The following is a 12,049-nucleotide window of genomic DNA, read 5'->3' on the forward strand; positions in this document are numbered from 1 at the left end:
AGTCAAGAGTTTTATCTGTGCCATTTAAAAAGGTCTATGAAACATCCCAAATGGAGAATGTTTCATATGCAGTTATCTGTGAGCCTGGGTCAGGAGAAAGATGTGGGCTGTGGATGGAAATTGGAGAATCTTGAATATATAAAATTTTGAAAGTGGTGAGAGTTGCTTGGACTACCGAGTGAATGATTATCCGACGAGAAAATCCTCGGGACCTGGGGCACAGGAGCAATTTGGGGAAGTGAGCTGGACACTCAGGTTTAACCTGTGCACGACCGCCATGGCCGTCGGAACGTAAAAACTACGTTTCCCAGAAGCACCTTCGGCCCCTGGTTCCGGGTCATAGGCTGCCAGTGAAACCCCGCCAGATTTGGAAGTCGGAAGTGAGGCGCAAGCCATTAACTCTCTGGAGGCGGTGGCCAGAAGACACATGGGCAGAGTAACGGTATGCTGCACTTTGTTTCTTGCCGTGGGTCGCCCCAAACGTCTTTCTTTCTTGCCCCCCGCCCCCGCTCCGCTTCCCCGTGGCAGACAGGAACCTTTTCGGCCCTTCGGCGGCGGCTTCCTTGACTTCCGCTCACCCAGCTGTGCCCCCACACCTGTAAGCCCGCTTTCCTCGCTTAACCCCATCACGCCCGGCGTTCCTGAGGCCCGCGAGGCAGAGGGGAGTCAGTGGATTCGGGAAGCCAGACAACCGGCCTAGTAGAATATTTTAGGCGCTGTGTTAAGCGCTATGAAACTCTGGGGACGCGAGGACCACCGTGTGTACAGACGTGGCGTTTTCAGAAAGCTGAGAGTGCGTGGGATGGGTGCGGAAAACCTGGTCGAAGTGAGTTCAGAAGCTAATGATAGGGCGAGGATAATCAACTTTGATTTGCCCTGTTGTCATTCTTGTCTGATATTAATATAGGCACACTGATTCTCTTTTTGCTAGCATTTGCCTGGAATAACTTTTATTCCCGAACTTCAACCTTTCGGTTGAATAGCTATATTTTAATTATTTTAGCTGGCCCTTGTTTAAATAGTCTATGACTGATTTTAAGAATTCAGGTCAACATTCTGTTACTTAACTTGAGAGTTAATCCATTAATATTTATTGTGATTACGGACATTTTACTTTGATTTTTGCCTTTTTAGTTTGTGCTTCCCGTTTATCCTTTTCCTTTCAAACGTTATTTATTGGGAAACAGAACATACATGCCAAATAAAGAATGAACTTACATATATATAATTAAAAGGTTGCAACGCCAAAGTGACTTAATAAACCAGGCCAAGAAAGTGATTATTAACCCCCTAAAACTTGTGTACTCCTTCCAAACAGCATTATTCTCCTTATGGATTTTACCGCTTAGATGTGTTTCCCAAAAAATGCGTTTCCTAATTTGTTAATAGATAGTACTTTTAGGGACATCCTTTTTTGTTCATATATCTTTTAATTAACCCACGTTGATGCGCCTAACAGTGAAAATGCATATGCCAAAACTTATTTGTGCATTCTACATATGAGTATTTGTTTTCATTTTTCGCTGTAAGCATTTTGTACATGTCAAAGTGCATGTGTAAGAGTGTATATACACCCTGGGTCATGGGGTGTGTGCTTAGTTCATTTCTTTAGGTAGTGCCAAAATGTTTTCCACTGTGGTAGTGAGATGGTATCTTAACTTTTTTTCCTTTTGGTTACTTTTTTTTTTTTTAATTAAAGAAAAAAAAAAGAAATTAACCCAACATTTAGAAATCTTTCCATTCTACATATGCAATCAGTAATTCTTAACATCATCACATAGATGTATGATCATCATTTCTTAGTACATTTGCATCGGTTTAGAAGAAGAACTAGCAAAAGAACAGAAAAAGATATAGAATGTTAATATAGAGAAAAAAATACAAATAATAATAATAGTAAAAAAAAAAGAAAAAAAAGACGGACAGAAAAAAGCTATAGTTCAGATACAGCTTCATTCAGTGTTTTTTTTTTGTTTTTTTAAATTAATTAATGGAAAAAAAAAACAGAAATTAACCCAACATTTAGAAATCATACCATTCTACATATGCAATCAGTAATTCTGAACATCATCACATAGATTCATGATCATCGTTTCTTAGTACATTTGCATCGGTTTAGAAGAACTAGCGACACACCAGACAAAAATATAGAATGTTAATATAGAGAAAAGAAATAAAAGTAATAATAATAGTAAAAAAAACAAAACAAAAACGAACAAACAAACAAAAACAAACAAACTAAACCTATAGCTCAGATGCAGCTTCATTCAGTGTTTTAACATGATTACTTTACAATTAGGTATTATTGTGCTGTCCATTTTTGAGTTTTTGTATCTAGTCCTGTTGCACAGTCTGTATCCCTTCAGCTCCAATTACCCATTATCTTACCCTGTTTCTAACTCCTGCTGGACTCTGTTACCAATGACATACTCCAAGTTTATTCTCGAATGTCGGTTTACATCAATGGGACCATACAGTATTTGTCCTTTAGTTTTTGGCTAGACTCACTCAGCATAATGTTCTCTAGGTCCATCCATGTTATTACATGCTTCATAAGTTTATTCTGTCTTAAAGCTGCATAATATTCCATCGTATGTATATACCACAGTTTGTTTAGCCACTCGTCTGTTGATGGACATTTTGGCTGTTTCCATCTCTTTGCAATTGTAAATAACGCTGCTATAAACATTGGTGTGCAAATGTCCGTTTGTGTCTTTGCCCTTAAGTCCTTTGAGTAGATACCCAGCAATGGTATTGCTGGGTCGTATGGCAATTCTATATTCAGCTTTTTGAGGAACCGCCAAACTGCCTTCCACAGTGGTTGCACCATTTGACATTCCCACCAACAGTGGATAATTGTGCCTCTTTCTCCGCATCCTCTCCAGCACTTGTCATTTTCTGTTTTGTTGATAATGACCATTCTGGTGGGTGTGAGATGATATCTCATTGTGGTTTTGATTTGCATTTCTCTAATGGCCAGGGACATTGAGCATCTCTTCATGTGCCTTTTGGCCATTTGTATTTCCTCTTCTGATAGGTGTCTGTTCAAGTCTTTTTCCCATTTTGTAATTGGGTTGGCTGTCTTTTTGTTGTTGAGTTGGACAATCTCTTTATAAATTCTGGATACTAGACCTTTATCTGATATGTCATTTCCAAATATTATCTCCCATTGTGTAGGCTGTCTTTCTACTTTCTTGATGAAGTTCTTTGATGCACAAAAGTGTTTAATTTTGAGGAGCTCCCATTTATTTATTTCCTTCTTCAGTGCTCTTCCTTTAGGTTTAAGGTCCATAAAACCGCCTCCAGTTGTAAGTTTCATAAGATATCTCCCTACATTTTCCTCTAACTGTTTTATGGTCTTAGACCTAATGTTTAGATCTTTGATCCATTTTGAGTTAACTTTTGTATAGGGTGTGAGATACGGGTCTTCTTTCATTCTTTTGCATATGGATATCCAGTTCTCTAGGCACCATTTATTGAAGAGACTGTTCTGTCCCAGGTGAGTTGGCTTGACTGCCTTATCAAAGATCAAATGTCCATAGATGAGAGGGTCTATATCTGAGCACTCTATTCGATTCCATTGGTTGATATATCTATCTTTATGCCAATACCATGCTGTTTTGACCACTGTGGTTTCATAATATGCCTTAATGTCCGGCAGCGCAACACCTCCAGCTTCGTTTTTTTCCCTCAAGATGTTTTTAGCAATTCGGGGCACCCTGCCCTTCCAGATAAATTTGCTTATTGGTTTTTCTATTTCTGAAAAATAAGTTGTTGGGAGTTTGATTGGTATTGCATTGAATCTGTAAATCAATTTAGGTAGGATTGACATCTTAACTATATTTAGTCTTCCAGTCCATGAACACGGTATACCCTTCCATCTATTTAGGTCTTCTGTGATTTCTTTTAACAGTTTTTTGTAGTTTTCTTTATATAGGTCTTTTGTCTCTTTAGTTAAATTTATTCCTAGGTATTTTATTCTTTTAGTTGCGATTGTAAATGGGATTCGTTTCTTGATTTCCCCCTCAGCTTGTTCATTAGTAGTGTATAGAAATGCTACAGATTTTTGAATGTTGATCTTGTAACCTGCTACTTTGCTGTACTCATTTATTAGCTCTAGTAGTTTTGTTGTGGATTTTTCCGGGTTTTCGACGTATAGTATCATATCTTCTGCAAACAGTGATAGTTTTACTTCTTCCTTTCCAATTTTGATGCCTTTTATTTCTTTTTCTCGTCTAATTGCTCTGGCTAGAACCTCCAACACGATGTTGAATAATAGTGGTGATAATGGACATCCTTGTCTTGTTCCTGATCTTAGGGGGAAAGTTTTCAATTTCTCCCCATTGAGGATGATATTAGCTGTGGGTTTTTCATATATTCCCTCTATCATTTTAAGGAAATTCCCTGGTATTCCTATCTTTTGAAGTGTTTTCAACAGGAAAGGATGTTGAATCTTGTTAAATGCCTTCTCTGCATCAATTGAGATGATCATGTGATTTTTCTGCTTTGATTTGTTGATATGGTGTATTACATTAATTGATTTTCTTATGTTGAACCATCCTTGCATACCTGGGATGAATCCTACTTGGTCATGATGTATAATTCTTTTAATGTGTTGTTGGATACGATTTGCTAGAATTTTATTGAGGATTTTTGCATCTATATTCATTAGAGAGATTGGTCTATAGTTTTCTTTTTTTGTAATATCTTTGCCTGGTTTTGGTATTAGGGTGATGTTGGCTTCATAGAATGAATTAGGTAGTTTTCCCTCCACTTCGATTTTTTTGAAGAGCTTGAGGAGAGTTGGTACTAATTCTTTCTGGAATGTTTGATAGAATTCACTTGTGAAGCCGTCTGGTCCTGGACTTTTCTTTTTAGGAAGCTTTTGAATGACTAATTCAATTTCTTTACTTGTGATTGGTTTGTTGAGGTCATCTATTTCTTCTTGAGTCAAAGTTGGTTGTTCATGTCTTTCCAGGAACCCGTCCATTTCATCAAAATTGTTGTATTTATTAGCGTAAAGTTGTTCATAGTATCCTGTTATTACCTCCTTTATTTCTGTGAGGTCAGTAGTTATGTCTCCTCTTCCATTTCTGATCTTATTTATTTGGATCCTCTCTCTTCTTTTTGTCAATCTTGCTAAGGGCCCATCAGTCTTACTGATTTTCTCATAGAACCAACTTCTGGTCTTATTGATTTTCTCTATTGTTTTCATGTTTTCAATTTCATTTATTTCTGCTCTAATCTTTGTTATTTCTTTCCTTTTGCTTGCTTTGGGATTAGTTTGCTGTTCTTTCTCCAGGTCTTCCAAGTGGACAGTTAATTCCTGAATTTTTGCCTTTTCTTCTTTTCTGATATAGGCATTTAGGGCAATAAATTTCCCTCTTAGCACTGCCTTTGCTGCGTCCCATAAGTTTTGATATGTTGTGTTTTCGTTTTCATTCGCCTCGAGGTATTTACTAATTTCTCTTGCAATTTCTTCTTTGACCCACTGGTTGTTTAAGAGTGTGTTGTTGAGCCTCCACGTATTTGTGAATTTTCTGGCACTCCGCCTGTTATTGACTTCCAACTTCATTCCTTTATGATCTGAGGAAGTGTTGTGTATGATTTCAATCTTTTTAAATTTGTTAAGACTTGCTTTGTGACCCAGCATATGGTCTATCTTTGAGAATGATCCATGAGCACTTGAGAAAAAGGTGTATCCTGCTGTTGTGGGATATAATGTCCTATAAATGTCTGTTAAGTCTAGCTCATTTATAGTAATATTCAGATTCTCTATTTCTTTATTGATCCTCTGTCTAGATGTTCTGTCCATTGATGACAGTGGGGAATTGAAGTCTCCAACTATTATGGTATTTGTGTCTATTTCCCTTTTCAGTGTTTGCAGTGTATTCCTCACGTATTTTGGGGCATTCTGGTTCGGTGCCTAAATATTTATGATTGTTATGTCTTCTTGTTTAATTGTTCCTTTTATTAGTAGATAGTGTCCTTCTTTGTCTCTTTTAACTGTTTTACGTTTGAAGTCTAATTTGTTGGATATTAGTATAGCTACTCCTGCTCTTTTCTGGCTGTTATTTGCGTGAAATATCTTTTCCCAACCTTTCTCTTTCAACCTATGTTTAGCTTTGGGTCTAGGATGTGTTTTCTGTAGACAGCATATAGAAGGATCCTGTTTTTTAATCCATTCTGCCAGTCTATGTCTTTTGATTGGGGAATTCAGTCCCTTAACATTTAGTGTTATTTCTGTTTGGATAATATTTTCCTCTACCATTTTGCCTTTTGTATTATATATATCATATCTGACTTTCCTTCCTTCTACACTCTTCTCCATACTTCTCTCTTCTGTCTTTTCGTATCTGACTCTAGTGCTCCCTTTAGTATTTCTTGCAGAGCTGGTCTCTTGGTCACAAATTCTCTCAGTGACTTTTTGTCTGAGAATGTTTTAATTTCTCCCTCATTTTTGAAGGACAGTTTTGCTGGATATAGGAGTCTTGGTTGGCAGTTTTTCTCTTTTAGTAATTTAAATATATCATCCCACTGTCTTCTAACTTTCATGGTTTCTGGTGAGAAATCTACACAAGTTTTATTGGGTTTCCCTTGTATGTGATGGATTGTTTTTCTCTTGCTGCTTTCAAGATCCTTTCTTTCTCTTTGACCTCTGACATTCTAACTAGTAAGTGTCTTGGAGAATGTCTATTTGGGTCTATTCTCTTTGAGGTGCGCTGCACTTCTTGGATCTGTAATTTTAGGTCTTTCATAAGAGTTGGGAAATTTTCCGTGATAATTTCTTCCATTAGTTTTTCTCCTCCTTTTCCCTTCTCTTCTCCTTCTGGGACACCCACAACACGTATATTTGTGCGGTTCATATTGTCCTTCAGTTCCCTGATCCCCTGTTCAAATTTTTGCATTCTTTTCCCTATAGTTTCTGTTTCTTTTTGGAATTCAGATGTTCCTTCCTCCAAATCACTAATTCTATCTTCTGTCTCTTTAAATCTATCATTGTAGGTATCCATTGTTTTTTCCATCTTTTCTACTTTATCCTTCACTTCCATAAGTTCTGTGATTTGTTTTTTCAGTTTTTGTATTTCTTCTTTTTGTTCAGCCCATGTCTTCTTCATGTCCTCCCTCAATTTATCGATTTCGTTTTTGAAGAGGTTTTCCATTTCTGTTCGTATATTCAGCATTAGTTGTCTCAGCTCCTGTATCTCATTTGAACTATTGGTTTGTTCCTTTGACTGGGCCATATTTTCAATTTTCTAAGCGTGATCCATTATCTTCTGCTGGCATCTGGGCATTTAGTCAGATTTCCGTGGGCGTTGGACCCAACCGGTTGAAAGATTTTTCTGTGAAATCTCTGGGTTCTGTTTTTCTTATCCTGCCCAGTAGGTGGCGCTGGTGACACACGTTTGTCTGTGGGTCCCCCCAGTAAAATATACTGTGGGTCCTTTAACTTTGGAAAACTCTCGCCGTGGGGGAGGCTCGCCAGCCAAAGCGGCTTGGAAGAGTGCCAGCCAGCCTGGGGGTCCAAACGTGGGGAGGGTTGCCGGCCGCCGCAGTCCGGGAGAGCGCCTGTCCGAATCTCCTAGTCGGCCCGGGGCGCCAAGCGTGGCGGGAGGGTGCCAGCTGTCGTGGCCCGGGAGAGTGCACTGTTCCCAGCTGGACCGGGAAGTCACATGTTTGGAAGGGACCCCGGTCACTGTTCTCTGAGGCCTGGGGATCTCCGATCCAATTCTCCCAGTTGTTCCGGGGGGCCGTGCGTGGGGTGGGGGCGCAAGCCCCCGCGGCTTGAGGGGACTGCCTGTCCAATTCTCCCAGCTGGCCCGGAAAGGAGGAAGGGAGGGACTCCGGCCGCTTGCTGCCCGGACCCGGGGAAGCCCGCGCCCCTCGGCGATCTCACCGGAGCGGGTTCTTCCAGCCAGTCAGCCGTTGCAGGATGGGGTACGCTGTCATTTTGATCTCTGTTGTGGCTCCGGGAGCTGTTCTGTATCGTTTCTACTCCCCTAGTAGCTGTTCTGGAGGAGGAACTAAGATCCGCTCGTCTTACTAAGCTGCCATCTTCTCCGGAAGCCCCTTTTGGTTACTTTTGAGGGTTAACTTTTTCTCCGTCATTGGCCATTTGTGAAGTACCTGTTGGTGTTCTTTACCTGTTTTTTTTTTAAATTGATGTTTGCTTTTCTCCTATTGCCTTTAGGAATCTTGTTTCATAATAACTGCTGTCTTATCTTTTGTTGTACTCATTATGCAGATATCTTCCTGTTTGTACTTTTCCACTATGTTGCTTAATCAGCAAATTCTTGTGTTCAGTCTCCTTTTAAGTGTTTGAGTGGGTGAGTATTTTGATGTAAGGTTAAAACATCTCACCTTGGATCATACACATTCTTTGTTATTTTTTTTTTGTGTGCTGACTGGCTGAGATTTCCAGTTTTATTGGATAGAGTGCAGAATTGAATTTTTCATTTGCCGGAGAGTTTTATTTTCAAATAAAATTTCAAAATAATTTCACACTTACTAGGGCAGTTGCAAAATTAATGCAACATCCATACAGAGAATTCCACCATGTCCACCAAAAAGGTAAAGATAATCTTCAAGGAAGCTCCCTTTTCCTAGTTTAAGAGTATTCCTTATGACTTGATATTGGTTTTGCAAATGATTTGTTTCAGCATATTATCTTCATACCTATTTATTGGTGTATTTCTTAGCACTTTAAGTGGTGCTTGGTCTGTGACAGGTACTCAGTATTGTTTGTTAATTGAATGAATAAATGAGTAATATGATCATCTTATTTGTGTGCTAGTGGCAAATTAGACTAGTTGATTGCCTAGTTTTAAATTTGCTTTGGTGAACAGCTAACTTGGAAAAGATGCGTCCTCTTTTTCTTTAGTTAGAGATGTTGTGGGTTTCCAGACCAATCAGTCATAAAGTACAGGATTCTCATACACCACCTCACCACCAACACCGTGCATTGTTGTGGAACGTTTGTTACAATTGCTCATAGAAGCTTTTAATAATTGTACTTTTTCTTTAAAATAACGGTAGTTGCCGTTTTTGCATTTGGTGAAAGATTATTAAAACCGTACTATAAACTTTAATTCACAGTTTACATTAGGTATATTTTTTTCCCCAGATACCAACCTCTTATTAGCACCTTGTATTAGTGCCATACATTTGTATAATTCATTAAGGAACATTCCTTTTTTTTTTTTTTAATGTTTTTGTTGTGAAATTTAACATGTGTATAAAAAAGCAGTAAGTTTCAAAATGCAGTTTCACAAGTAATTATAGAGCAGATTTCAAAGTATGGTATGGATTACAGTTACACAATTTCAGGTTTTTCCTTCTAGCTGCTCCAAGACACTGCAGATAAAATGAAATACCAATGTAATGATTCAACAGTCATATTCATTTGCTAAATACTATCTTCTCTGTTAAAACCCCTCCTTCTCCTCTGATCCTTCTCCCAGTCTTTAAGGGTACTATTAACTATAGTTAGTTGTCTATAATAGGTTCACTGTATTACACAGTCCTGTGCTTTATATCTAAATTCTTATTTTAGTAACATTACGACCTAAAGTTTTCCCTTTTAACTACATTCATCTGTATATTTCAGTGTTGTTAAATACACTCACGATATTGAGCTGCCATCACCACCATTCATTTCCAACTCTTTATAATAAACCTAGATAGAAATTCTGTATAAGTATCAACTCCCCATTCTCTGAATGCAGTCTGGCCCCTTGTAAACTCTATTGTATGAATTTGTTTATTGTAATTAATTCATATCAGTGAGTTAATACAGTTTATGACCTTTTATTTTTCGTGTATTTCTTTCTTTCTTGTCTTCCCATGCACTGGATAAAGCAGGTGTTAGTCACAAGGCTTCTACGATCATGGTCACGAGATGAAAGCAGTGTTGTAAACAGTCATCATCAAAGATCAAGGCTACTGAATTAAAGTTCAGCGATTTCAGGTATTTCCTTCTGGCTATTATAACAGACTAGAAATTATAAAGAAATATTATATAATGAGCCAGTAGTCAAAAATATTTGTTAAATCCTAACTTCTCAGTTACGACTCCTCCCTCTCATTTGGTCATTCTCTCCATCTTCAGGGCTGTCTGAGTAATGACCATTTTAGCTGCCCCTGTGGGTGTTTCTCTCCTGCATCTCCAAAGGTCTCTGGCTTCTCTGAAGCAACTGTTCCCCAAGCGTCTGCGTCAGCTCTGAACTGTCTCCAAAATGTCTCCTCTTTTAAAGGGCTCCAGTAAATGAAACGAGACCCACTGAAATAGGTGGTTATAGCTCTGTCCGCACCCACGGTTGGGCATGCTGCATCTCTGTGAAGGTAATGTAATCAGAAGTTTCCACCGTATGTGCTGAATCAGGATTAAAAGAAATGGCTGCCCTCACAAGATAAGATCAGGATTAAAACGTGGCTTTTCTGGGGTGTATAATAGATTCAGACTGGCACATTGTGCTGCAGAAAATTTAAATTCTGGACAAAAGAAACCTCTCTTCCTTTGGTCTCATACAGAAGTTGGAGTTTTAAAATAAAGTCGGTCGTTCTTTACCCTGTATTCTGGCTACTCTTAACCAGTTTAGCTTCATTTGTATCTCTAATTGGAGTCTGATCTCGTTTTCAGCTTCTTTAGTAGTTGCCATATGGGTTAATGCTGACTTTCAGAGCTGCAGAACCCTAACAGTGAGTCTAGGTGTAACACATAACCAAATTTCCAGGGAATGTTTGGGTTATACACAAAGAGCGCAGCATCTCAGAATTTAGAAATAACAGTTAAAACTCAGGAATAAATGGGACTACTATAAGAGCGTATAATCTAGGAACCTTTACAGTGAGCCTTATTGAACATTTTGTACTTCTTAATCATAATTGCCCACTCAGCCCACTTTCTATTTCTTGATAACCTATGTTTTGAGTGATTCTTTTAGTTGCTGTTGAATATGGAATTTTTTTTTTCTTGACTCCTCTTTGGATAGCTCATAACTAGTGTATCGAAACAGTATTGATTTTTGTGTATGTTAATCTTGTTTTCTGTCAGTTTGCTAAACTCATTTATTAACTCTAGTGGCTTTGTCATAGATTTTTCAGAACTTTCTAGATATAGGATCATGTTGTTTGCAAATAGTGAAAGTTTTATTTCTTCCTTTTCTATTTGGATGATTTTAAAATTTATTTCTTGCCTAATTGCTTTAGGTAGAACTTATAGCACAATGTCGAATGAAAATGATGGTAGTGGGCATCCTGTCTTGTTCCCAATCTTAGAGGGGAAAAATTTTGGTCTTTTACCTTTGAGAATGATGGTAGCTGTGGGTTTTTCACGTATGCCCTTTATCATGTTGAGTTAGTTTCCTTCGATTTCTAATTAAGTGTTTTTATCAAGAAAGGATGCTGGATTTTGTCAAAGGTCTTTTCTGCATTGATCAAGATGATCATGTGGTTTTTCCTCTCAGATTTATTAATTTGGTGTCATTGATTTTTTTCTTTTAAACTCATTGTTTACCTGGAATAAAACCCACTTGATCATGGTGTGTAAATCTTTTAATATGCTGTTGGATTTGATTTACATATATTTTGTTGAGGATTTTTTCTCTATATTCATTAGAGAGATTGGTCTGTGGTTTTCCTTTTTTGTAGTCTCTCTCTCGAGTTGGTATTAGTATGATGATGTTGGATTCATAGACTCAGTTAGATAGTATTCCCTTCTCTTCAGCTTTCTGGAAGACTTTGAGCAGGATTGATATTGATTCTTCTTGGAATGATTGGCAGAGTTTGCTTGTGAGGCCATTTGTTCCTGGACTTTTTTTTGTTTGTTGATTTTCGATGATTGATTCAATCTTTCTACTTGTTACTGGTTTGTTGTCTGTTGCCTGTGTCTTCTTGAGTCATTGTAGGTTGTGTTTTTCTAGGAATTTGTCCGTTTCGTCTACCTTGTCTTGCTTGTTGTCATGTAGTTACTCATAGTATCCTCCTTTTTGTTTCTGTGGGGTCAGTGGTAATATGCCACCTCATTTCTGATTTTATTTTATCGTGTCTT

The 12,049-nt window shown here is 38.0% G+C and overlaps 1 protein-coding gene across 5 annotated transcripts in view; it reads left to right on the top strand.

The window, feature by feature from the left end:
- Window positions 1–342: 342 nt before the first annotated feature.
- The window catches only part of LOC143650444 (uncharacterized), a 29,492-nt gene continuing 17,785 nt past the window's right edge, over window positions 343–12,049 (top strand). For 2 of the 5 annotated variants that reach the window (XR_013159560.1, XR_013159559.1), the window contains exons 1-2: window positions 343–442; window positions 9,862–9,967. Coding sequence is in view for 3 of the 5 variants with exons in the window: in XM_077121222.1 (XP_076977337.1) it covers window positions 10,323–10,341 (19 nt within the window). In the remaining 2 variants the exon portion in view is untranslated. The other 3 variants (XM_077121222.1, XM_077121223.1, XM_077121224.1) reach the window with 3 other exon arrangements.

The sequence above is a fragment of the Tamandua tetradactyla genome, chromosome 11, assembly GCF_023851605.1.
Source record: "Tamandua tetradactyla isolate mTamTet1 chromosome 11, mTamTet1.pri, whole genome shotgun sequence".
NCBI lineage: Eukaryota > Metazoa > Chordata > Mammalia > Pilosa > Myrmecophagidae > Tamandua > Tamandua tetradactyla.